The 25196-nt window shown below is 40.1% G+C and overlaps 2 protein-coding genes across 3 annotated transcripts; both read left to right on the top strand.

Annotated features, from left to right (window-relative positions):
* The first annotated feature begins 1260 nt into the window (after positions 1–1260).
* On the top strand, positions 1261–5789 carry LOC147182314 (alpha-2,8-sialyltransferase 8E-like). Of its 2 annotated transcripts, none has more exons than XM_086080952.1 (6): positions 1261–1520; positions 1888–1956; positions 2206–2280; positions 2666–2777; positions 3875–4080; positions 5177–5789. In XM_086080952.1, exons 1-6 carry the CDS (start codon positions 1426–1428, stop codon positions 5652–5654), a joined length of 1035 nt encoding a protein of 344 aa, XP_085937078.1. In that variant the 5' UTR covers positions 1261–1425; the 3' UTR covers positions 5655–5789. The 2 variants fall into 2 exon arrangements, with proteins under 2 accessions (XP_085937078.1, XP_085937068.1); XM_086080942.1 differs by having other exon boundaries at positions 2666–2810.
* Positions 5790–9160: 3371 nt separating this feature from the next.
* On the top strand, positions 9161–20659 carry LOC147182313 (alpha-2,8-sialyltransferase 8E-like). The gene is made up of 6 exons (XM_086073986.1): positions 9161–9609; positions 13915–13989; positions 14081–14155; positions 14259–14403; positions 18628–18833; positions 19441–20659. Exons 1-6 carry the CDS (start codon positions 9446–9448, stop codon positions 19910–19912), a joined length of 1137 nt encoding a protein of 378 aa, XP_085930112.1. The 5' UTR covers positions 9161–9445; the 3' UTR covers positions 19913–20659.
* Positions 20660–25196: the final 4537 nt, after the last annotated feature.

Below are 25196 nucleotides of genomic sequence, written 5' to 3'. Positions count from 1 at the left end.
CAAGAAGAGCCAAGGGGTCACTTGCGCAGACACAAAGACACTTCTGTCAACCGTACGACTATTTACTTGTAACTATAACTTTCTCGTGATGTTACAACTAGCTCTCTCGTGTCTCTCTGATAGAACTTTAATGGCTCATTTCAATATATGCTCTTCAAAGTCTAAGAAATAAGATGGTGTGCCGCAGGGGTCAATTTTAGGCCCTGTTTCAATTCATGTTCCCTTTTGGCAGTGTCATCAGGAGACATAGGGTGAGTTCCCATAGTTACGCTGATACGCAGCTGTACATCTCCGAGTCTCATCAAATTGAGTGGCAGCACACTTTCTCCATATGAACCTGGACAAAACTGAAGTTTTAGTCATCAAGCTATAGACCAAGAGAAAGAAACTTAAAATGATGGCGTAGCTCAGTGGGTTCGATCAATGTTGTGGGTTCGATCGAGCGGGACGGGACATTCAGTACAATACGCTGATTGGGCAATGCAGCAACGAAGCACACCCACCAAACTTTTGTTTTGACCTATCACGGCAACGGATGAACATTTTGTCATTGTTGTCGTAGGTATAAAAAACAAAAACAAAAAAAAAACAAGTGCGACATCTTTACCAGCTAAAAACGCACAAAGCGTCTCTCTCTGTTCTTCTGTTCGAAAAGGAAAATCGATTCAACATCAATCATTCTTTTTTTTACCCAGCCCTAAGTTTGCTTGTTTCACATGGCCTCAGCGCTTCTTGTTTTCATCACAGCCGCATATACCGCCCCCAAGCATAATATTGCTTTGTGAATGGTCCAAACCACTAGTGGTTCGGATCAGTCAAAATTAGCTGGCTCGGTACAAGTTTGTAAACTCACAAATACACCACGAGAATTCACCTTGCACTACATCATGTGCATCTCCTGGGGGCTGGGGATCACCCCTGTCCATAAAACATATTAGTGACGCCACTGCTCTTTACTTAGCCTGCATGTGCGCGCGCGCCGGCGCGTGTCTATGGACGAGTGGTGGGAGGGCATGGTTTCACTTGATTCTATTTTTGTGTGTGAAAAGCGCTTTATAAATAAAGTTTGGTTGATCGATTGATTTATTAATATAATAATAATGTGGAAATTTTGCTCTGACAGCAACAATATACTAACAATTACTAATGGTAAGCAATCACATTTATAACATTTTTTTTTTTTTACTTGAACATTGTCGCGTGACGTCATCTAATTACTAATCACGCAACAGCTGTGTAAACGGCGCGCACTTGCCGGGTTGGGTGCGTGTACGCGCGGCCTTGGGAAAGATGCCCGGATAAAACAAAACAAAACAAAACAAAACCATACAACAACAAAACCACCGGCTCTACCGGTGACGTCTAGCTTCCACTTAATTAGGACCGTGAAAGCGACTCTCGTCTTCTCCTGGCGTTTTGGCAAAGATGGCTTCTTGTGGCGGGTCGTCCACGACGATAACTCTGCTGTGTTTGGGCAGCCTGTTGTCCAGCGTCACCTGGTATTTGATCGACGAACAGAGGTCTGGCGCGACTCGCGAGCGGTCTTCTCGTCAGCAAAATACTCATTTTCCTTCCCTGTTTGTTTTGCCAATTTGATATGCACCAATCCAATATGGTTAACATTCGTTAAGCAATTACGTATGGTACGTTGTACAAACAAAATGATTGGTTGAATGATGACTTTTTCAAATGGAGTTGTCCAATTATGTTGCTTGCCTTCTTGAACAAAAAAAGTTTCATTGCTCAAAATTGAGAAATGAATGGTGAATTCTCAATCCAATTCAACATTTCTTCCCCTTTTTAACGTCATGATTTCCTTTGCTTGAATTATTGGCAAAATTCATTAATTGAGATGTTGATTTCCCCCTGACTTTTGTTTTCCCACAGTGGGCTGGCCTCTCACAAACCACCTGCTCAGAGGAAAAGTTCCCCATCTGTGCTTTGTAAAGGCTGCAGGTGAGGCAAGTTCCCCCCGTCATTCATTCAACTTATTTCCCAGATCGTACGTTTGTGTATTGCTTTTGGGGCTGCCTGCAACTAACAATTACGTTGGAAATCGGAGAACATTTTAACTGATGAGAGTCTTAACTTGTGAGGATTTGGGCAGTTTTAAATTAAACAAGGTCTCTAAATGATGATTCGATCAAAAATGATTATCCATTGATTTGATCGTTGCACATGTGACTGTAATTGCGTGTGTCGCAGGGAACTGATTGACGACGTGTTGAAGCGTCACTCTCAAAAGTGGGAGAAGAACGAGGAAAACTACCGGAATTTCACGTAAGACAAACACGCAGACGTGTGCAAATGTATGTAAAATGTATGCAAAGCAGCGTCATGCTTACATCATGTGACGGATGTCAATTAATTAATTCATTAATTAATTGAGGTGCTCAACCAAGTCTCTTGAACAGTCGTTCTCAAATCTTTCTCAGGTGCCGCCACACAAAAAAACAAAAACAAAGTGTTTATAAAAGTATTATTGCAAGTCACTGTAACATTACGCTCAGTTTAAACATTAACGCCTGAATACAAGGAAAAGTTTTAGTTCATACTAAAAAGTGAACTATGTCTGAAATGTACTTGTGTAGTGATTCTTTCAACCAGCACCAGAGTAGTACCACACTTTGAGCATCACTGCTCTAGTGTTTGTCGGTCCCGTCAGGTCCAAGCTGAGCAGCTCATGTCGAGGGTTCGAGAAGTCCATCATCACGCAGGCCAACACGCCCGTGGGAACCAAAATGGTCTACGATGCCGAAACGACCAAGACGCTGCGGGTGACGCCGTCCATCTTCAAAACATTCATCAAGGCACGCCGCATTGCGCACATGATGCATGGCTAATTTTCCTCACATCTTAACGTTATTTCTCAAACTTTACGACCATTTCCTTGTAATGCAATATTTTTTTCTTGCAACTTTGACTTTGTTGGGACTTTACGACTATTCTCTCATAACTTAACATTTTCTCTATTTTTTGTCCTTTGGTCAATATGAACTTCTATGACATTCTGATACCTCTTCACTATTTTAGAAAATCTTTTTTTTTTACCCCTCATTATAAAAAACTTTTTTTAAATTGAGCTTTTCTCATAATGACTTTCTTATGACTTTAACCATCTTCCCTCAACTTTTTCCTTGTAACTGACTTTTTGTAATTGTAGGACTTTTTCTCTCAACTTTTGTACCACTAATCTAAAAATTGTATTTTGATTAATATTGCATTTGTGGAAAGTGAATTAATCAGCAAAAACCACCTGTTTTTAATCCATCTCAGTGTGCGGCCATTTTGCCACGGACTTGCTGCCGACTGAAAATGACATCGCAGTTGCTCCGGGTTGAAGTATTATGGCCAATCACGGCTCACCTGTTTTCTGAAGCTGTGCCATGGTTTGACCGGACTGGAATGGACTGCTATTTATATAGCGCTTTTTATAGCAATGGTGCCATATTGGGAAAGCGGCTGGATTTTCATATTCCACAAACACAATATTAATCAGAATACCATGTTTTGACTAGTGGTGCTGCATAGAAAATACTACTGTAAACATTTTTTGGGGGTTGACTTTCCCTTTAAGACTTTTCTTTCAATGTTTTTCTTGTAACATTGTGAGTTTTTCCTGATAATTTGACCATTCTTACGTTTTTTTTTTTGTTTTTTTAACTCAACTTCCTTTCACAAAATTAAGGATTTTCCCTACATTTCTTTTACATTTTTTTTGTAACTTTACAACTTTTTAGTAACATGCTTCTTTTTATTAATTTTCTCAAAATATTATTATTTTCCCTCACATTATAATTTAGTTTTAGCTCTATGCTCTTTGTCTTTGTCTCTGCCTTTTTATGAAAACAAACGTGACCGTATTGTTTTTCAGGAGCATCCATTCTCCAACGAGACATTTGACACCTGCGCCGTGGTGGGCAACGGTGGCATCCTGGCGGACAGCGGCTGCGGGAAAATTATCGACTCTGCCCGGTTTGTGATGAGGTGCAATCTACCGCCTGTGAACGAAAAGTACGGCAAAGACGTGGGCGCCAGGACGGACCTCGTCTCGGCCAACCCCAGCATCTTCAATGAAAAGTGAGCGCGACCGCAGACTCTCTTGGACCGCGTTTTCTGCAAAAAGCATTGCTGCAATAATGTTCCTTTTCAAATTGCATTGAAACCTCCAAGGTCTGTTTTGCTACAATGGCAAAAATAAAACGCTCCTTGCGAAATAATGTGAATTGAGTTATAATATTTGTATGAACTAGATAGGCAATAGTTTTCAACTGCGTTGTAATATTCAAAACGAGACGTAATCACAGTCGAACAAAAATAATCTCAAACTATTCACCCTTTGACAGACGCATAATGCCGATCAAATAGGCAGGTGTCTTCAAAGCGAAACTTTATTTATCCTAATTAAAAACTTTGTTCAAAAATTGCATTGTTCATACGGTACCGAGCTGCCAGATGTGTTCTGATGTTGTAGTTCTATTGCTTGTTCTGTTATCATCATGGGCCGCCTCTTTTACCAGCACTTGTTCCCTTTACAAAATGGCAAACAAATAGCAAAAGTCTTGTGGAGTACACAATGATCATCGGTAATAATTTGTAGGACTTTTTATTTTTTTGTCGGAACTTTGCTACTTTGTGTTTCTTTTCAAACCATTAGCTTTTTTTCTTTTTTAATACGTTCTGACATCAGCACATTTGGAAAAATAATTGTCGCTAGTGAGATACTTAAACGTGCATTGTGCCATTTAAAAAGGTAATATTAAAGCTTTTTCTTCATCATGCATGCTTCACCAATGCCCAGATGAGTACGAAGAGCCCTGACTGTTTTACTCTGACCGCACCGATCAGCTTTTATCTTTCTTTTATAGTAGAGTGTGCGAACCCTGCACACGCCACAGTTAGTTTGGGGAGGGGAGGGGCGGAGTTTTTCTTACCTCGTGCGTGTGGCCTAATGGCCAAAGGAGTAAAAGACTGAACATTGCCGTGGTTGCAATCTGCTTGCATTGGGGCCCGAATGAGGCAGTGAAGATGAAGCTTGTTGTGGCAGTCGGCGACCACTTTGCATTGCGCTTTACTGCCACCTATGGGACTGGAGTGGAAACAGTGGGCAGCAAGCTTTGTGCTGTTGTTGTGACGTTAATTCCACCCCCCCCCCCCCCCCCCCCCCCCCCCCCAGGTACAACTCTCTGTCGGGACGACGTCGCGACGTCATGGAGAGGCTCCAGAGCTACGGCAAGTCCTTGATTCTCCTTCCCGCCTTCTCTTTTCGCATGAACACGCAGGTGTCTCTGCGGGTGGCTTACACCCTGGAGGACTTCGGCAGCTCGTCTCGCGCCGTCTTCTTCAACCCGGACTACCTGCGTAACCTGTCCCAGTTCTGGAACGCCAACGGCCTCAAATCCCGTCGACTCAGCACGGGCATCATGTTGGCCAGCTTGGCTCTGGAGGCGTGCTCCAACGTGCACCTGTACGGCTTCTGGCCCTTCAGCAACCACCCGCACGGGCTCTACACGCTGACCAATCATTACTACGACGACACCAAGGCCAAGCGCTGGTTCCACGCCATGCCTGTGGAGTTTGACCTGCTGCTCAAGCTGCACAGTCGGGGCGTGCTCAGGCTTCACCTCGGACGTTGTCTGACCGATGAAAGTTAGTCATGGAAATGGACAACTGACGTGTCTCATTTACGCTAAACAAAACAAAGAAGATGGTTTGAGTCTTAAAGGTCATTTGCAGTATTTATAACTTGGAATTCAAGTCATTCTGGTGCCTTTGAGTGGGATTAGTGTTTCTGACAGCAAATTACAATTCAATGCTAGGCTATTGGGGCCGTTTTTAGATCAAAATATAAGTAAATGAATGCAATGTAATAATAAAATGTGGAATTTCTGAGACAACAGTTGGACATTTTTTGTTTTATTTTGAAAAATTAAACAGAACTGGTGCATTCAGGGAACCGGAATCCAAAAAGAAGGTATTCTTATTCCTTGAAACACCTGAGTGACTTCCTGCAAACGGGAATTTTCTTTTTGATGACAGGAATTTGGATGCATCTGAATAAATATTTGTAAATATACAAATCATTTCATTGGGGAAAAGACATAAACAGCAATAGGCCTCGTTTGGAGCCCTGAACGATGCCATGCTCCGATTTGAGAGAAGCCCTGAAGGCGTAAGAGGTGAAGGCATTTGGTGTAACAAAAAACAAACAAAAAAACAATGGGCACAGATTAGCCCTGAGTGATGCCCTTTAAAAAGCAAAACCTTTTGTTTTTGTAAAATGCCTCAAAACTCCATTAAAGGTGAGCTCACTTTCCCCCCCTAGTTTTATTACAATGTACAATGGTTCACTTGCACAATTGTATGTTTGCTAGGAATATGAGGAATCCATGAAGTTAGTGGCTCCTTTTCATCTTTTTCCTCTGCCCCCATCAACAAAGGGTGAGTGCTTCTATTTTATTCTGGCTTTATAGTTGTTTCAATTTCTGTGAATTTCTTCTCAACACCGCTCTTTTTGTTATTGTACACTACACTGAACCCCAGAACCATGTTTGTGGCTCGGCATTAATAAATTCTTCTATTTAAAAAAAAAAAGTAATTTTTTTTTGGGGGGGGTGTACCCTCTCCTTTCATGAGCTAAAATATTCAGCAATTTGCTATTTTTGCACTCAGGCCAGAGAAATAAAAGCGTTATTCTGGCACCATTTTGATAGCAAGGAAGTATGTTGGAGTGAGTTGAGGAGCTGATTCTGATGCTCTGTTTTTTGGACAGCATCATATCAGTCCCTCCTTCCATTTCCCGCAAAACTGCCAAAAGCTGTTTAGAGAATCTTTGGAGCTGCTTAAGTATTCCCCAGAGAGGATATCGTTCACGGGGAAGGAGCGGCGTGCTGCAACTGCCTGTCCAAGCGGGTCACAATTGGGCTGCATGATTGTTTGTGTACGATGCCTTTCTGTTACGATTACGTCCCGTTTTAATGGCCCAATTAGCTGGATGCGCTGCCCCCATGCTAATTTTAGACATGGCTTACAATTGCAGGCTATCAGGACGAGGATTTAAAAAGTCACGCTGACGCTCTGCTTAGTTGAATTCATCCAGATGTTCGCCTGTGTGACCTACAGCAGGACAGGAAGAGGAAAACCTGGTGGAGTGGAAGGTACGTTCACGGATATCACATCTGGAATATATTACATCCAGTATGACCTCATCCTTTTTGAGTCGACTTCATATTTCACCTTCTCGACAACCAGTTTGGCTCGTTTAATGTGCACGCTACTTTCGTAGGGAATTTGGTTGATTGTTGTTCTGACAAAATAATGGATTTTTTCAGGGTCTCAACATCATTAGTTTGAGATTGTCAACCCAAAATATTTGTTTACAGCAAATGTTGTATGCCGCCCCAATAGTCTAAACACGGTATTTGGATTAATATTGCATTTGTTAGAATATAGTCATCTTTATGAGTTAAGCAGCAAAATCCAGCTGTTTTTATCCATCTCAGCGGGCGGCCATTTTGCCACTTGCTGTCAAAATGACATCATAGTTGCTCAGGGCTCGGGTAACAAAACAAAACAGGTGAGCCATGATTGATCATTTACCGTTAACTTTACTAACTAACTTTCAGGTTTTTTTTCCTTATAACATTGCGACTTTTTCTCCTATCCTGGAGACTGTTTTTCCCTTTGGGAATATTTTGTAGCATTGAGTTTTTCTGTCAACATGATTTATTTTGTAATACAGTATTATGGTGGTTTTTTTCTTGTAAATTTAGGACTTTTTCTTGCAATTTTACAGTTTTTTTTCTGCAATGTTATAACTTTTTTTTCCGTACTAACTATGCACATTTTCCCAACTTTTTTCAATAACATTTTGTCTTTATGACTTAACGGCATCGTTATGACTTTATTGTGGTGTCACAACTTTCTTTCTTTTTTTTTAGTAACCATTTTACTCTCGTTTACAGACATAATGGCAACATTTAACATTATGACTTTTTATTGCAACTTCAAAACTTGTTTTTGGTAACTTTACATTTCATCCCAATTTAAAGTAATGATTTACAGACAGCTTTACAAATTTTCTGGTAACTAAGTTTTTCCTCAAAACTTTGTTTTCACCTAGCCTTATGACTTTTTTCTTGTAATCATTTTTTCCTTGTAATATGTCAACTGTTTTATCATAAGTCTCTTTCTCACTCTGTGTCTCTCTTTCTGTCTTTGTTTCTCGCTCTCTCTCTCTCTCTGTTTTTTAAATTTGTTTTCCACTTCTATGCTTGTCACATTGCTCCCATATTGTGCAGTATCGCACACCAATTTGATAACGAACATGATGCTTATGTAAACGTGGACTTGGTATGCCAAAAGTTTGGGAACCTCTGGTTGACATGACAAAAGCATTTAGAAGCCTAAAGCAACACAATATAAAATGACACTGCTATTGTTCCCATCTTGAAAGTCATGCGTGAAAGTTAAAGTACTTGAAGCACTTGAACTGCTGAGTTACGCTGCCTGTACAACAGTTGTGGGCAGCCTACAGCCAGTATCATATGTCATCGTTTCAATTGGGTGACGGGTGAGCTAGAAGATTCCTAGCAATCAAATCAATTCTGATTTGTATCTCAAGGCAACACTGGACTGAAGTTTCCCCACCTTTACGTATATTCATTGACATTTTTCATTTTTGCAGCTCAGTCAAACTGACGCACAAGCCGTTGTCTGGTTCTGATTAGCTGCCTTCAAGCTCCTGTTATCAGCTCAAGTTATTCAAATTCTGCCGTCCGGAGGGTAAAATGGAGGGTTAGGATAAGGGAGGGCGGCTGCACCTATCTGCCATAAAGCTCGCCCCCACTCACAAGTTTCAGAGTCTGTCAAGATTGCACTTCCTCTATTCTTATGCATCATTTCCGCTCTTTGCCGTGAGAGAAGCTCCCCTACATCCCCTCCCCATGCCCCTCCCCTAACTCGTCGGGGGTGTCACCGGGCTCCAATGAGACGCTTCTGGGCCTCTCCAAACATGTGTCCCTGGAGGCTAATTAGGTCCAGGGCACTCGTGTTACGGCCTGCCTTCTTGTGCCAAGGGGGATAGAGGACAGAAGGGAAGGCTGTGTGGGTGGAGGATGGCTCAGGGAGGGGAGGGGGTAAGGCTGTAGGGAAGGGAGTGGAGAGTGTTTTTTTTTGTTTTTTTTGAAGGAGGTGCATACAGACCTTGAGAAGCAGCAATTTTTAAGCTGTGGGGACGACGCTGGCAATTGTGATTTTTGCTTTTGTTTGTTTGCAGTGAGGAAGACCAACTTTGCATGAGAAGCTAAATCTGCAAGAGTAAAGTTTGGAGGTGAGGTAGACTAGAGAGAGAGAGAGAGAGAGAGAGAGAGAGAGAGAGAGAGACAGGGTGAGGGAGAGGGAGAGGGAGGTGCAGCTGAGGCTGAAGTAGGAAATATGACAGCACATGGACATTGGCCCAGAGGTGTTGCGCTCGGCGATGGGTTCGCCAGCTGAAACGGGAGCAAAGCAGCGAAGCGGCATGGCCACGGGCATGTCCTTCATGATCGCTCTGCTCTGCTTCGGCAGCCTGCTGTCCACCATCACCTGGTACATGGTTGACGATGAGAGGTACGTTTGTTTGCTTTGCCTCCTTTTCTAACGTTCTAGAATCTTGAGGGCCTTTTGATAGAGAGCCGCTGATCTTGACATTTGTTGAGCTCTTGAAAGGGTTACGGGCCAGATAATTCCAGAAGTGACCAAACCAAACTAAACCAACTAGTCAACTTTGTCATCTCTAATCGCTCAATGTGTTACCAGAAGTCATTGTTGTTGGATACCGGTACAAGTACTCGACTCTCTAGCCACCAATACAAAGTACTGATACTACTAGTACTTTTGATACATAACCCTTCCCCCCCCAAAAAAATCATTTTAACCAAAGAGCGATATATCCCAATGTAGCCTTTTCCTTAAAATTGAATGAAATGAATGGCTATTTACTATTTTTCTCATTTGTAGTTCCTGATTGCAAAACAGCAACAAGGGGGCAGCCAATACTTCAAGTACAGATACCTTGAAATAAGGCCCAGGTATCGGCCCGATACTTTGTATCCATACTCTCCCTATAGTATACTAAAAAGATTTCCATGCAAGTCTTCTTAGCCCGTGGTTTTTAGTCCAAGTGCCGTAATGAGATTATTATAGTCTGAATAAACTGGTCAGACCAACATGTAATCTTGATGGGTTCTAAAAATATTTCTAATCCAGTTGACAAACTAACCAATCCCATCCATCGGGAGAGAGACTTAAAGTTTTTGTACACTAAAATGATTTCAAGTCCAACTTCCTAATGATTTCCACCATCACAGTCTGGAAGGAAAAAAAAATCATCCCAAAAAATCCAAACCCGTCGTTCTGATGTTGATACACAGATCCCTTGAAAAAATGTTTTTTGTCCAAATGTCATTTGAACATTCTAGTCAGTCAGATGAAGCTCATCCATCCATCTATCCATCTATCCACTACCACTTATCCGGGGTCGGGTCGCGGGGCAGCAGCTTTAGGAGGGGAAGCCCAGACTTCCCTCTCCCCAGCCACTTCAACCAGCTCCTCCGGCGGGATCCCAAGGCGTTCCCAGGCCAACTGTCAGACATTGTCTCTCCAGTGTGTCCTGGGTTGTCCCCGGGGCCTCCCACCTGTGGGACATGCCCGGAACACCTCTCCAGGGAGGCGTCCAGGAGGCACCCGAACCAGATGCCCGAGCCACCTCAACTGGTTCCTTCCTCCGGGATCTTGTTCTTTCGGTCACGACCCACAGCTTGTGACCATAGGTGAGGGTAGGAATGTAGCTCGGCCGGTAAATCGAGAGCTTCGCCTTTTGACTTAGCTCCTTCTTCACCACAACCGACCGATTCAGAGTCCGCATCACTACAGATGCTGCACCGATCCGTCTGTCGATCTCTTGCTCCATCCTGCCCTCAACAAGACCCTAAGATAATTGAACTCCTCCACTTGGGGCAGGATCTCCTACCCGACCCGGAGAGAGCACGCCACCCTTTTCCGACTGAGGACCATGGTCTCGGATTTGGAGGTGCTGATCCTCATCCCAACCGCTTCACTCTGCTGCGAACTGCTCCTGTGAGTGTTGGAGATCACGGCTTGATGAAGCCAACAGCACCACATCATCTGCAAAAAGCTGAGATGCGACCACAAAACCGGCCCCCCTCAACGCCTCGGCTGCGCCTAGAAATTCTGTCCATAAAAGTAAAGAACAAAGTCGGCGACAAAGGGCAGCCTTGGCGGAGTCCAACCCTCACTGGGAACAAAAATTTGACTTGCTGCCGGCAATACAGACCAAACTCTGACATCGGTCGTACAGGGACCGAACAGCCCGTATCGGGGGGCTCGGTACCCCGTACTCCCTCACAGGACTCCCCGAGGGACGGGGTCAAACGCCTTCTCCAAATCCACAAAACACATGTGGACCGGATGGGCGAACTCCCATGCACCCTCGAGGACCCTGCCGAGGGTGTAGAGCTGGTCCGCTGTTCCACGGCGGATGAAGCTCTCTCTCAGTACTCGACGCTCTATTAGGGGTTAAGATGAGGGGGATGTCGTCAATATTTCTCAACTATGGGTGTGTGAAGCCCTTTGAGACTCTTTTGTGATTAAGGGCTAGATAAATAATCTTGGCTCGTTAACTTGTCACCTCAAGTTTTTGTATTCATGAGTCTAATAAATGTATTTGACTGCCTTTTGAAATCTGAACTAACTGGTCCAACCAACAAACTAACCCCATCAAGTTGGGTTTGTCCTTGGTCGTTGCTTTCTATCAGGAGAAATGCATCACTCAAAGATAAAAAAAGAAAGAAAAAAAATTACTCCATGGCGTCTTTAGTATTTCTCATCATCGGATCATGTCTTACTAAACCACTACACGTTTCAATCCAACAGAACCTGTCTAGGTGACGCAGCGTACTTTCGTTGTTACTGATGATGACTTGATAATAACATCAGCCATTTGCATTGACAAAATGTTGCTCCAAATAAGATGGCCAACATCAAACGTGTTGCTACACGAGTGTGGGAAGAGTAAACCTCCACAGATTTGAGCGATATGACTGCAGAGGAAGGAATTTGCAGAACCCTTTTGAATGTTGCGAACATTGTGACATATGAGGAGATTTTTTTTTCTCATAGCCTTCTGACTTTTCTCATAACCTTTCAACTTTTTTTTTTTACATTTATGACTTCCCTTACATTTAAGACTGTTTCTTGGAATAATTCCACTTTGTTCCCCGATTTTTGTTGTATCCTAATTTTACGACTGGTTTCCTCCTAAACATTACGACTTCTTCCCCTTTCCCTTTGACTATTTACAAATGTTTTTCTTGGATCATTTGAGCTATTTTCTCCCAATATCTCAAGTATTTTGTGGCATTGTGAGTTTTATTCACATTACTATGACATTCTCTCACAACATTAGAGCTTTTTCACGTAACTTGACCACTCTTGCAACCTAATGACTTTTTTTTTCCTCAAATGTACTACAACTTTTTCTCTGAACTGAATTCCCCTTCCTAACGTTAAGAAAATCTCTCACCATTTCATTTTTGCTCCTACTTTTGATTTTCTCATAAATTTAAATTTTTCTGATACACATTACAACTTTTTTTCATCACAATTTTACAACTTTTTCAAAATATTTTAATTGTTCTGTCTCAACATTCATGCTGTTTTCTCATAATTCAGTTTTAGCCTCATACATTTTACTGCCAATGTTGTAACTTTTCTCATATTAGAACTTGTAATTTTTCTTGTAACTTTTCAACTTTATCTTGTAACTTTATGATGAAATGTCAATCACTGGAGCACTCATAATTAGAATTTATTTATTTATTTATTTATTTATTTTACGTGCAGGTGCAGACAGTATAACCTGATATTATTGCAGCTTACTTCACACAATAGGTGGACTATCAAGTGACTATTTACACAGTGTGTTGTATGTCAACCAAAAGCAGAGTTGCCATAATGGAATGGAATGTGTGTGTAAAACATTAGCAAAGGTGGGGGCTTCGTTGAATGTTATATATTGTATTATATATATATATATATATATATATATAAATCAATGAACTTTGAGCTCAGCCATAAAAGAAAGAATGCTCAAAGGTGCAGTTTATTTGCCTTTGCTGAAATTGCTCCATCATTAACTTAACACAAAAAGCAATGGTCAACATAGTGCACTCTATTTTATGTTAGTACGTTATCCTATATTATAATGGTACTCCGTTGTAATAACAATATTGCTTATGTATTTAATAATACGTTTTTAGTGTTTTTATTAAGTGCATTTTCAAATCAGTAATATATTTATAATATTTAAATGTATTAACTATAATTACTGACTACTCATCTTTTCTTAGTCATATTTTCAAATTATGTTTCTTTAATTGTATCTTGAATTGTTTTTCTTTCTATTCTATTGTTCTTTTTGTCTCGTTTTGATGAATTTTCTTATTAGCCTTTAATAGTACATTACAATCACTGAAAATGCCATTCTATAACATATGCATATTTTATATATTCCATTTATTTTTGTTTTTTCCATTATTAAAAAAAAATTAATAATATACACATGGTAATTATGTGTCTAATTTATGTATTTGTGATACTATGTATATTTTAAAGCTGTAATTAACAGTAATTAATTATATACATTGTATATGCACAATAATTTAATGGGCTTAAAAAATATTATTTCCTTCATTAATTTAACCCTAAAATGTTATAGAACACAAATAACTTTTACTTAAACACCCTTACATTCATTAAAAACAGAATTCTGTTCCTTTTTTCTGTCATTTAATTAAGATGAAAAAACAAACTATTTTATTAAATTACAAGGAAAGCTGTTTTGTGTTTTCACAGCGCGGTGGGCTCTTACAAACCGCCCCCTCAGAAGAAAAGTCCCCCTGAGGCGTCTGCGTTTTGTAAAGGCTGCAGGTAAGCGCGTACACTCGCACAGGTGTCCTCGTTCTCGCTGTCAATCAGGTTTTGCAACAAACTTCATTTGTGGTAACCATGTTTGTCGCAGGGAACAGATTGACAGCGTGATGAAGCGTCACTCTAACAACTGGAAGAAGAATGTGGAGAACCACCAAGCTTTTACGTAAGTGGTGGCAGGTAGAAATGCAAAATGTGCCGTGCAAGCAAACAAAGCTGGCGACATGCAAAGCAGGCCAACGTGAAAAAAGGGTTTCCCGGTCCCGCAGTGCCAAGCTGAGCAGCTCGTGTCAAGGGTTCGAGAAGGCCATCGTCACGCAGGCCAACACGCCCGTGGGAAGCAAGATTCAATATGATGGAGAAAAGAGCAGGATCCTGCAGGTGACGCCGGCCATCTTTAAAACATTCATAAAGGTAAGCAGCTTAACACACACTTTTGTCAATTAAATCATATACCTCGGACCCACACGGTTCGCCACTGATGGACTCACATATTCATGGATTTTTTTTCCCCCAATATGTTTAAAATAATTTTTTAAAATCTAATTTTATATTTTAGTGGGGGAACCAACCCTCGTTTATCCTCATTCGATAAGTGTCTTGATTAAATGTCCTATTTTTATTTTTTGCCATTATCAATGCAATTTAAGGGAAAGCCGTGTCAAAAAATGTCTTTACATTAGGGGATTTTCCACCGCTGGAACTTTTGGAGAACTTTTCAATTTACCTCAGTTTGCGCGTTTTTCCACCACCACCAATTTCCGGGGTAATTAAATTTCCCAGGGGGGCATCCGAGTACTATCTCAGCAGCAGGGTCTTGCTAAGTTAGGCTGGAACTTTGAGCGGGCGATCAAAACTGCCAAAATTGAAAATAAATGACTAAAAGTGAAAATAAAAACGGATATAAAAAATATTTTAAAAAACAAACAAAAAAAACATATATATATAAATAAATGTACAAATATAAAAAATAAAAAACAAGATTAAAAAAATACTATTAATATAAATATTGTCGAAATAAACACAAAATAAATATAATTAAATATCAATCAATAAATAAAAACGCTCTGCTCTCACATTTATTTATTTCATGCTGCAGATGGTCTGCCAGGACGAAATGTTATTCAAATGAGGGGGCGGTCCTAAGCGTAGCGTGTCTTGGGTTGGACTCCACCATTGCAAACTGCCTTTCATTGGTCTATTGAGCGGCTTCGGTGAACAAGGAAGTCTCGCTGGCTTACATGGAGAGCTCCAGCAATGGACGACTACCACCCAAGACACACTTAAAACAGCCCCCTCATTTGAATAACATTTTTGAATTATATTTTTTATATCTGTTTTTATTTTCACTTTTAGTCATTTGTTTATTTATTTAGTCATTTTTTATTATTTAGAATTTCGGCAGTTTTGATCCTCCATATGCACTGACCAAGGCTAATTGGATGGTCAATTTCGGGGTGCTGTTGTTTTTACATCGGCTGGGCTCATCAAACTCATACGTTATCAAACTAATTTGAATGAATTACAGAGAACTCTAAGACGCTGTGGAAACATGAATTCTAAATTCACTGAGGAACTTTTACAACTAATAACTCCTATTACCCAAAACTCAAAGATCCTGGGCTTGTTGGTGGAAAAGCAGCTAATATGTACCTTTTTTCTGGCTTTGGTCATGTGACGCTCGTTACCTGACCCCTTGAGCACTCTGATGTCATTTTCAGCCCACAGCATGTGACAAAATGGCCGCCACTTGACTTGGATAAAAGCAAGGGACGTCAACACAAAAAAATCAACTTTGCCACTTGCTGTAGACTGAAAATGGCATCACAGTTGCTCAGGGCTCAGGTAAAGACCAATCACAGCTCAACTTGTGGATGTCACATGACCAAACTCATAAAACAGGTGAGCTGTGATTGATCGTTAGTTCTTTGCTCCACATCCACACTACGGTTTAATATTTAACCAAGACTTGTCCAGGCTTAGTTTTTTTTTTCTTCTTCTCTACATTGTTCTTATTATTGTTTCAATGTTTTCTATTGTTTCTTGAAATGCAAGGGGGTTACCTACCAGGAAAATATTTTTTCTTTTTATAAATATTTCAGGGAGAGAGGATTGTATGCACGGAGCAATAAAACCGGCTCTAGCCAATCACGACTAGATTTATGGCTAATTTCCAATTGTTTGAACAAGGATAATGTTGAGGTTCACATCTGCCCAATGCCTTTAACTGATCATAACGCCATATGCAGATCTGTTATACTCGCCTCACATTTACATGCTCCTGGAAGCTTAACTGTTCAAATATAAACTTTTGGAACATGAGAAGGTGGTGCGCAATCAGTTCAAGCCAGGAAAGAGGAGGTGTTGAAGATCATCTCTAGCATAACCAATTTATCCAGCAAGTACCCTGAGTCTCTAACAGAAGAGGAAAAAGACGAATGATTCCTCTCACAGATGAAACTGGATTTCTATTGCCAAAAAGAAAAAAGAGCTTTTATTATTATTATTATTATTATTATTACTATGCCGAGTGGCGAGAAGAGAAAAAGCAAAATTGTCATTACTTCTTCAGCCTAGAGAAGCATCATCCCACCAACAACAATAATATTAATGGAACAATTCCTGTGAGCCTTTTAGCTCAAAATTTAACCCTACGGCTGCTGAGAATTTCATAAACTTCCTTTTGGCTAAGATGGTAAGTGAGCGAGAAAGAGAGCTCTGTGACTGGCCTCAATCCCTGCAAGAAGTACAGGAAATGATAAATCCACTCAAAACAACAAATCTCCAGGATTAGATGGGCTATCATCTCAATTTTATGAGTTTTTGTCAAATGTGTTAATAATGATCATGTCTCCCCACTACTTCTACTCGAGGGATAACAATCTTAATTCCTAAACCAAACAAGGACAAACTACTCTTGGCGAATTAACGCTTGATTTTCCTACAATTAGAAAATTCTAGCTCTTTTATTAGCCATATGAGTTGGTTTTGGATTCTATCATAGATTAAACTCAATCTTTTTTTCTTTTCTTTTTTTTAAAAATTAGAACATATTGCAAATAATGCGAGGCTAGTCTGCTGAAGGAATATGGTGAAGGACATATGGTTCATGCTATTTTTAGATTTCTACAATGCATTTGAACACCCGTTCATTCTACAGTCCCTTAAGAAATTCTATTTTGGAGGGTAATTTATCCCAGCTATAAAAAGTACAACATCAGAAATAGCTCAATTAAACTAACAGGTGGTATGTCTCTCAGGTTTAATGTTTGTAGAGGCTTTAGACAAGGGCTCGGCTGTTTGCTGCTCAGATCAAATCGAGTGAGATCAATGGCATCAACATTTTAGGTCGAGAACTTACGATTACTGTTCTCAGCTGGCAGACGATACGACAGTCTCAAGCCTCTATTGCTATAAACACTATAAGTTTTCCAAGGCCTTTGGTTTAAGCTTGAATCCCAGTAAGTGTGAAATTGTGTCCATTAAGAACAGTTTGACAACATTCATCTGTAATATCCCTCTAAAAACTCAACTCGTTTACTTACAATTACCAAGGACCAAAAAAGAAAATTTATTTCAATCCTATTATCAAAAAACAGACCAAAAAAAGCTAAAGAAGCTTCTTCAGAAGAAAGAAAAGAGAAATTGAAAAGAAAGGAAGAAAAAAGAAAGAAAGAAAGAAGCCTCTTGAGTTTTGAACGACAAGTTTATATATAATAAGAACAAAGATGGGACTATTAACAAGAACGCAATGATTTGTACCTTGTGTAAAAAATAATTTTCAGTAATGTCCTAGAATTCAAATTCTTTATTTGGGGACCTTTAGCAGATGTGAGATTGAAATTGATTAATTAGATGAATTATTACAAATCCTGTAATTAGATCATATATATATTAGAGCTGTCAAACGATTACATTTTTTTATCAGATTAATCACATCTCAGAATTTTGATTAATCACGATTAATCGCTGAATAAAAAAAGGCTTTTTTTTAATCTAAATTTTTTTCCTCTCCAAATTTGAAGAGCACCGGTTATGTGTTAATTCTTTTGACATTTAATGTTATGAGGACATCTTCAACTCTTTTTCTAATCAGTTAATTACTTGCATAATTTAAAATGGAAAAAAATTATCCCGATATTATGACATGAGCAAATATTCTAAATGTGATATGAAAAAATTCATCAAATGCTTTACTTTAATGCATGAAAATATGTTTATTGCTCAAACACAACCTGTGCTACCTTAAACGTAGCCATCCGCTGTCAACGCTAAAGGATAATCTATTGTCAAAATTAATAATGCAATTAATCTGCGTTAATTCATGATTAATGCAATAATTTTATGTGATTAATTAATCAATTAACGCTTTAATTTTGACAGCAGAAAAAAAAAGAAGCTTTTGTAAATTGTACAAATGTACAAAAAACACCATGAGATGGAAAAAGACCGGTTATATAAATTCCTGTTGGAATACATGAAAATGTGGTATTACAGAGGCCAAGTTATTGGAAATAAGTAGTGCTGATTTCATTTATTTCTGGTCTCATAAATCAACATAGCCTGCATTTACATAAAAATGAATCGAAACGGCATGAATTTATTCCATCCTCACCCTTGATGTGCGTCGACTTTCAGGAGCACCCGTTCAGAAACAGGACGTTCGACACGTGCGCCGTGGTCGGCAACGGAGGCATCCTGATGGACAGCGGCTGTGGAAAAACCATTGACTCGGCTCAATATGTGATACGCTGCAATCTGCCGCCGTTGAGCGATGAATACAGCAAACACGTGGGAGTCAAGACGGACCTCGTCACGGCCAACCCCAGCATCCTCAAAGAAAAGTGAGCACGGCAACCAATCTAATATCACGCCTGTCAGACCGCAATGTCTGCCATACTACTCAAGTATGCATTACTAACACCAATGTCATGTTATTGAACTGAACATCCGCGGAACATCCGCTTCTGATTACTTTGGATTTTAGGACGGTTTATTCACAAGTCAAACTCTCACCATCCTAAAACATATTCACTTTTAATCTGTACATATTATATTTAATATGTACCCTGATTATGAACGACAGTCATCGCCATGGTACCGCGAGTTATATATGGAGTGATTTATTTTTCGTAGATCTATGCCGTTTGTGAAATCCTTGATTGGTTGTCAATGCTGATCTACACTCACTCTTTGTTTCTATTCATGCACCGGTTAGAAAAAAAAACACATGAGCACAGTACTCTGATTGAATTACTTTTATTGGATTTATTAAATAGAGAAAGCCAAAACATGCTTCTTCAATGTAGCCATGCCACTGGCAATGATTATTAGTATGACTTCCAGATCCGTTACGCAAGTTCATTTGTTTTTTTATAATGTGACATCATTTCCAAATGGATCTCTATGGAAATGTAATTCCACCGGCACTCCCCCCCCTCCCACACACAGTTACCAGTCTCTGATGGGACGACGGCGGAGTTTTGCAGAGAGACTCCAGAGCTACGGGGAAGCGCTAATCCTCCTTCCCGCCTTCTCCTTCGGCTTCAACACGGCGCTGTCAATGCGGGCGGCCTACACCATGGACGACTTTGCCAGCCCCACTCATCCCGTCTTCTTCAACCCCGAGTACCTGCGCAAACTGTCCCGCTTCTGGAAGATCAACGGTCTCAAGTCCCATCGGCTCAGCACGGGCATCATGATGGCCAGCTTGGCTCTGGAGGCGTGCGCCAACGTGCACCTGTACGGCTTCTGGCCCTTCAGCAACCACCCGCACGGGCTCTACACGCTGACCAATCATTACTACGACGACCGGAAGGTCAATGCCAAGTTCCACGCCATGCCAGTGGAGTTTGACCTGCTGCTCAAGCTGCACAGTCAAGGCGTGCTCAGGCTTCACCTCGGGGATTGTCCAGCCAAATAAGAACGGACTCACTCATTTGCACTGGAGAAAAATGTTAAACACTGAAGACTTTTTAAACCTTAAAGATTATTTATTACTGTGTGTTGTCCAGCTTGAGTCTGGAGATGTTGTTTGTCAAAGCCATTTTGACAGCTTTCAGGTTGTTCTTGCAGTGCCTTTTGTCAGTCCAACAACTCTCTGACAATGTTTCATGTTGTTTACACTTACATTTTTCTTCAATTGGCATGGTAGAGTGGGGATCGTACCGGACTACAAATGGCAAAAATCCATGAGTGATTGACATGCAGGGGATTGTGTCCCCCCAAAAGAACCCCATGACTAAGCAAGGGACTGGGTCAAAAAAGGGTTTCCGCAAATAATGGAATAGGTTCCCCAAAGAAATGGCCACTGTCGAGGGTTCCACTGCACTTAATTTAAGTAAACAATATTATGTTGATTTCTTGTGACTGCACATAACCTCCACTGACTGCAGTTCTGGACTGGAAATGTCATCCATCTTGTAGCATGAAGGAGAAAAGTACATACAAGGTGTCAGAAATGTTCCAGGACAAAAGATAGATATCAAATCAACGTTTTTTCCCCCCGGAGTCAAATGCACTTTCCCAGCGTTTTCTGCCATCCCTTCATGCCCTCTTGAAAAGATTATTCTCGAGATCCTCCACAACTCCATCAGCACGGCCGTTTTGATGCCATCTTCTAAATGGACCGCTTTTATTTCCGTCTTGAACTAAGGGAGGGGGTGGGGGGGGGGGGGGGGTCACGTCTGGTAAGTGGGGATGCGATTGTGATGCAGCCACGAGTTGTCCTGCCACAACTCGTGCCTCCAAGAAGACGATTTGTAGAAATGCTGGCTGATGGTCTGGATCACACTGAAGGGGAAAACTATAAAAGTTTTGTGATGCTAGACCTAGAACCTTTCTGAAACACCTCATGCAAACAAATGACTAAGAAAATGGTCTTGTTACTAATCTAGTTAAAGGCCCCATGCCACATTTTTGTTTTACATTGCGATTTCTGTTATCATCTTTGGTGCCCTTTTATCAAGTTTGCAAGATAATCTGGGTTGGAAATGCCCAGGATGTCCTGGCAAGCTATTCTAGTTGGTCAAAAACGCCTTGGCATCTTGAGGGGATTTCCCATCATTCAATATGTAAATAAGCTTTTCTCTGATTTGAACCATGTTCTCTTCAATGTGAATATGGAAAACGGCTTTCCTCTGATTGGTCATTGGCAATCGGGTCTCACTCAGAAATGCCCTGAACAGCTTTTGAGGCTGTACATGCTGAATATTGTATTTTAATTACAATTACCTGACCATAAAAAAGGGAGCAACAATTAAAGAGGAAGTGGGTTAACTTGTTACTAAAGGATGTTGTGGATTAAAATCAAAAGAGGGGATTTTATATTGAGACTCGGCTCCCATTCAAAGAAACGAGCATTTTTGCGACAATAACCGCATGCTTTGCTATTTCATCCTTGTATACATGATGAATTTTAAGTATTGTTGTAAAACAATAGATTGATACTTTATGTACTATATCTTGGAAGCAAGCTGTCATCCTCTGCAAAATGGGCCCAAACACGGCACAATTGGTTCGGAAATGTTAAGGGATTTCTCCCCAAACTAATTGAAGCCATTCATTCTTCAACTCTCCGAGGTTGGCAGATGTTCAGCCATTTTTCCTGCATGCAGTAGGCATGTAGCAAACTTGAAGTAAGCAGAGACTTGCTAAATGATGAGTCTCAGAATAAAATAAAAAAATTGCAATCTACAGTGGAGATTTTTTTTTTTTAATGACCTTTAAAATGACTTTATTCTCATAACATTAGTCAAATGTTTTTTGTATTTGACATTGTGTGACATTACAATGTTATTTAAATGACTGAGCAACTTTTTCATTTGACACTGTTTCCTGTGAACATTATGCCTTTTTATTGCAACAGTTCAACTTTGGAGTTTTTTCTCATAACTTTGCCACTTTTTATCTTTCGGTCACAACTTTGAGTTTTTCTCTTAAATTCATGATGTTCATTAGAATGACTTTATTTCTTTCAAATGTTTTCTCATTACCGGTACATTATGACTTTTTGTTTGTCATAACTTTTGGACTTTTTCTCCAAATTTTGTGCTTTTTCCTCCTTAATTTGACTTTCATTAGAACTTCATTTTCTATCTTTTTGGGTGAAACGTGACTGAAATGGCAACTTTTTCTTGCAACTTCAAGATTTTTTCCTTCAAACTTACATCATTTCATAACTTCAATCTTTTGCGCATTTAATGACTTTTTAGCACAAATGTTAAACTTTTCCCAGAATCATTATGACTTTTTCTGGTTACTTTTTGACTTTTCCCCAGAGCATTTTGACTTTTTAATCGTAATATCCCAAGTTTTTAGTGCCACTTTTCAACTCTTTCCCAAACGTTTTTGACTTCTTTGACATTATTTTTCCTAGTAACTTTGTGACTTTTTCTGATAACATTGCCATTACCATAATGTTCCTTTTTTTCTATTTCTTTTTTTTTTTTCTACTACTCCACAAAGAGAGCCTTAAAAGTGGTACTTTTTTGTTTTTAAATGCAGACTTTACTTAATAGACTTGGGGGACATAACTGTGAATCAAGCACTTAGGGTGAGAATTTGGGGTTTTGTTTTTCTTAAAATGCTCATTGTATGGTTCCTACCATTCAGTTTAAATGAATGTTGCCTGTGCCTGAACTGCGCGCGCCTTCATTTTGCCAATAAAATTGATTATAAAAACGTTTATCTTGAAGTCTTGAAAAAGTGTCGTCTTGAAACCTTTATCTACACAGGCAATTTAACACATTTATGCAGTGACGTGTAAAAAGTATTTGCCCCATTCCTGTGCATATTTATCACGTTAACTGACCAACAGAGTAACAATATAAAGAACAAGAAGCTTCAATATGACTTGTTTTCATTGGCATTTTTCATTTATTTTTCTTAAGAAAATAGTTTTTTTTAACATGCATCTCAAATATACCCATTACAGAATGTAAAAAAACAAAAATGCAAGTAATTGAGTTACATGTATTTTTAAAGGCATAGGAAAAACACATCTGTAACAATGACAAAACCATCTTATAGTTTGTTATTTTAATAATTATTATTGTCATGAAGGGAAAGAATACAGCCTGGCCACACAACAGCCCATTGGTTGACTGACGGCTGCCTATGTGCCCCCCTCCCCCCACCAATGACTTGAAATATGCAAGATAAGATAGGGAAGTTATTGCTTGGCGCCTTTCGGATCTTGTGATAACATGACTTTTGTACATCGTTGCGACAGAAGAGCAACAGGTGAGGGACCTGAAATATCACATGCTTGAATGAATGGATCGCTGCCATTATATTCAGTTTAAGCATGAGAATAACAATTCAAGCTTTGATGCTGGTCACGGTGTAGAACGAGCTCGTTCTCACATATGTGATGCATGGCCCTTCGGTTTTTGGCTGTTTTTTCCTAACTATTTTCATGGTGAATCCTCAAAATTACCCCAAATGTCATCATTTCACACTCACAAAACAAAGCCCTAGAATTTGTCCTACATGGTAAACCAAAATTGGTGACTTATTCAATTTCAAGCACGGATTATTAAAGTCCCTGTAAAGTGAAAATAGACGTCTTCCAAATTTGACACACCAAAGAGACGTACGACGTTAACAACACAGCCAAATCTGAACTATTAAAATAATACGTGGGGCTTCAAAATGATAAAAACGCTAGCTTGAAAATATTGCCCCGGCTCATCGTGGGGAACTTTTCCACACCATGACAACGAGGCACTCTAAAGTGGACATGCCAGATGTGTCACGTCAGACCTTTCCGCCCATGCAGTCGGATTCAAAAAAACGAATGAAATTCTACCCTTCTTGCTCTTTCTTTTGTCTTTCTCTTTGTCACATGCGCACGCTCACAGCCAACAACGAGGCACTCTGAAGTGGCCATGTCTGATGACTATCCGAAGAGATCATGTACATGCAGATTTTTCAGGTTGACATGCATCTGGCGTAATCGCAGAATTTTTTAATCTTTACAGGGTCTTTAAGACTTTTTCGTGTGTTCCGTTCATGATGAATTTAAAGTTGATCATTGAAACTGTTGTAAAGGGTTTCGATTTCTCTAACTTTCATGTGGTGCTACTGGTTGAGTTTGGCAGATTTCATGTTGGAGTCATACATTTCCAGCAGGATACACACGCTTGCAAAATATTGTTGAGTTTTCAGTCATGTTGAGGCCTCCAAAAAGCCCAGATTTTTTTTTAACTCGGAGCGTTCCTGAATGCACCTTCCTTGGAAAGGATGTAAATCATCACCTGCAACTCAGCATTCTTATATTTTGTTTTCTTCTATTCAAAGCAAGACTGTGTGTATATCCTCTCATGGTTGGCTTCCTCTCAATTGCATTCGCCCAGGCGTTGAAGCTATGCAAGCACAATCTCGTTTGGGGGCATTCTGATGCCATGCGGCACTCGGGCGGGTCCTCTCCAGTGACGTCTACCCCGCCCCTTGCTGAAAAGGTCAACGCAGCCTTCAGTGTAGCCCCAAACAGTTGCTAAATTCCTTTTTTTCCTCTACGTTTTATAAAAATACACTGTCATTCCTCTTTTTCTTTTATGTTTTACATCTGGAAGGCAATTTGAAACACAACGATCATAAATATCCACACAGTTAATTCCATTTTAAAAGGTTTCTGCATGTTTTTTTTGTGGGTATTCTACAAAAAAATGGGTTGGGGAAAAAAAAGCCGTTCCGTATAAAAACAGACCCCTGCTTGTTGTTACTGTTGTTTTAAATCCCAATACACACACACACATTGTAGAAAAGGAAAGATGACTTTTACAAAAGGTTGGTCTCAATGCAGGCGTTTGGGGTATAAGCATGGCCAGGCATTCCGTCGCTTCAAATCTTGGCACTGACAAGTCACACAAAACAGTGTTTGGTCTCATTGTTGTTGATGTTTTAATGGCTTTAAACCCTCAGAGTTTCACATGATCTCGGACCAATAGGAAGACTTCAGATCCATCCTTGGCAAATTGGCACTGCAATAAGCACAGCCTTCACCAGGGGGCAGTCAGCTGCCAGAGAGAACAGAAACGTACGGAAAAGTATGCACCATGTTGTTTCAGGACACATGAGAGGAAGGGAAACAATCGGCTACCATTGGAGCACTCATGTTGAAACAAACTCTCGCACACACACGAGACATAAACATTGTCAAATGCATACAAGGGGGAGACGGGACATTGATCCTCTCACTTCAC

The sequence above is a fragment of the Leptonotus elevatus genome, chromosome 1, assembly GCF_054856555.1.
Source record: "Leptonotus elevatus isolate MCC_2025b chromosome 1, RoL_Lele_1.0, whole genome shotgun sequence".
NCBI classification, from domain to species: Eukaryota; Metazoa; Chordata; class Actinopteri; order Syngnathiformes; family Syngnathidae; genus Leptonotus; species Leptonotus elevatus.
Note: the sequence above shows the minus strand (reverse complement) of the source record. Positions and strands in the feature narration are given on the sequence as shown.

Excerpts from the sequence above, each read along its gene's own strand:
- LOC147182314 (XM_086080942.1), top strand. The coding sequence starts at position 1,426 with ATGGCTTCTTGTGGCGGGTCGTCCACGACGATAACTCTGCTGTGTTTG. Across the intron at positions 1,957-2,205 it reads GTGCTTTGTAAAGGCTGCAG|GGAACTGATTGACGACGTGT; the intron begins GTGAGGCAAGTT and ends CGTGTGTCGCAG. Across the intron at positions 2,811-3,874 it reads TCTTCAAAACATTCATCAAG|GAGCATCCATTCTCCAACGA; the intron begins GCACGCCGCATT and ends ATTGTTTTTCAG.
- LOC147182313 (XM_086073986.1), top strand. The coding sequence starts at position 9,446 with ATGGACATTGGCCCAGAGGTGTTGCGCTCGGCGATGGGTTCGCCAGCT. Across the intron at positions 14,156-14,258 it reads GAGAACCACCAAGCTTTTAC|TGCCAAGCTGAGCAGCTCGT; the intron begins GTAAGTGGTGGC and ends CCGGTCCCGCAG. Across the intron at positions 14,404-18,627 it reads TCTTTAAAACATTCATAAAG|GAGCACCCGTTCAGAAACAG; the intron begins GTAAGCAGCTTA and ends GTCGACTTTCAG.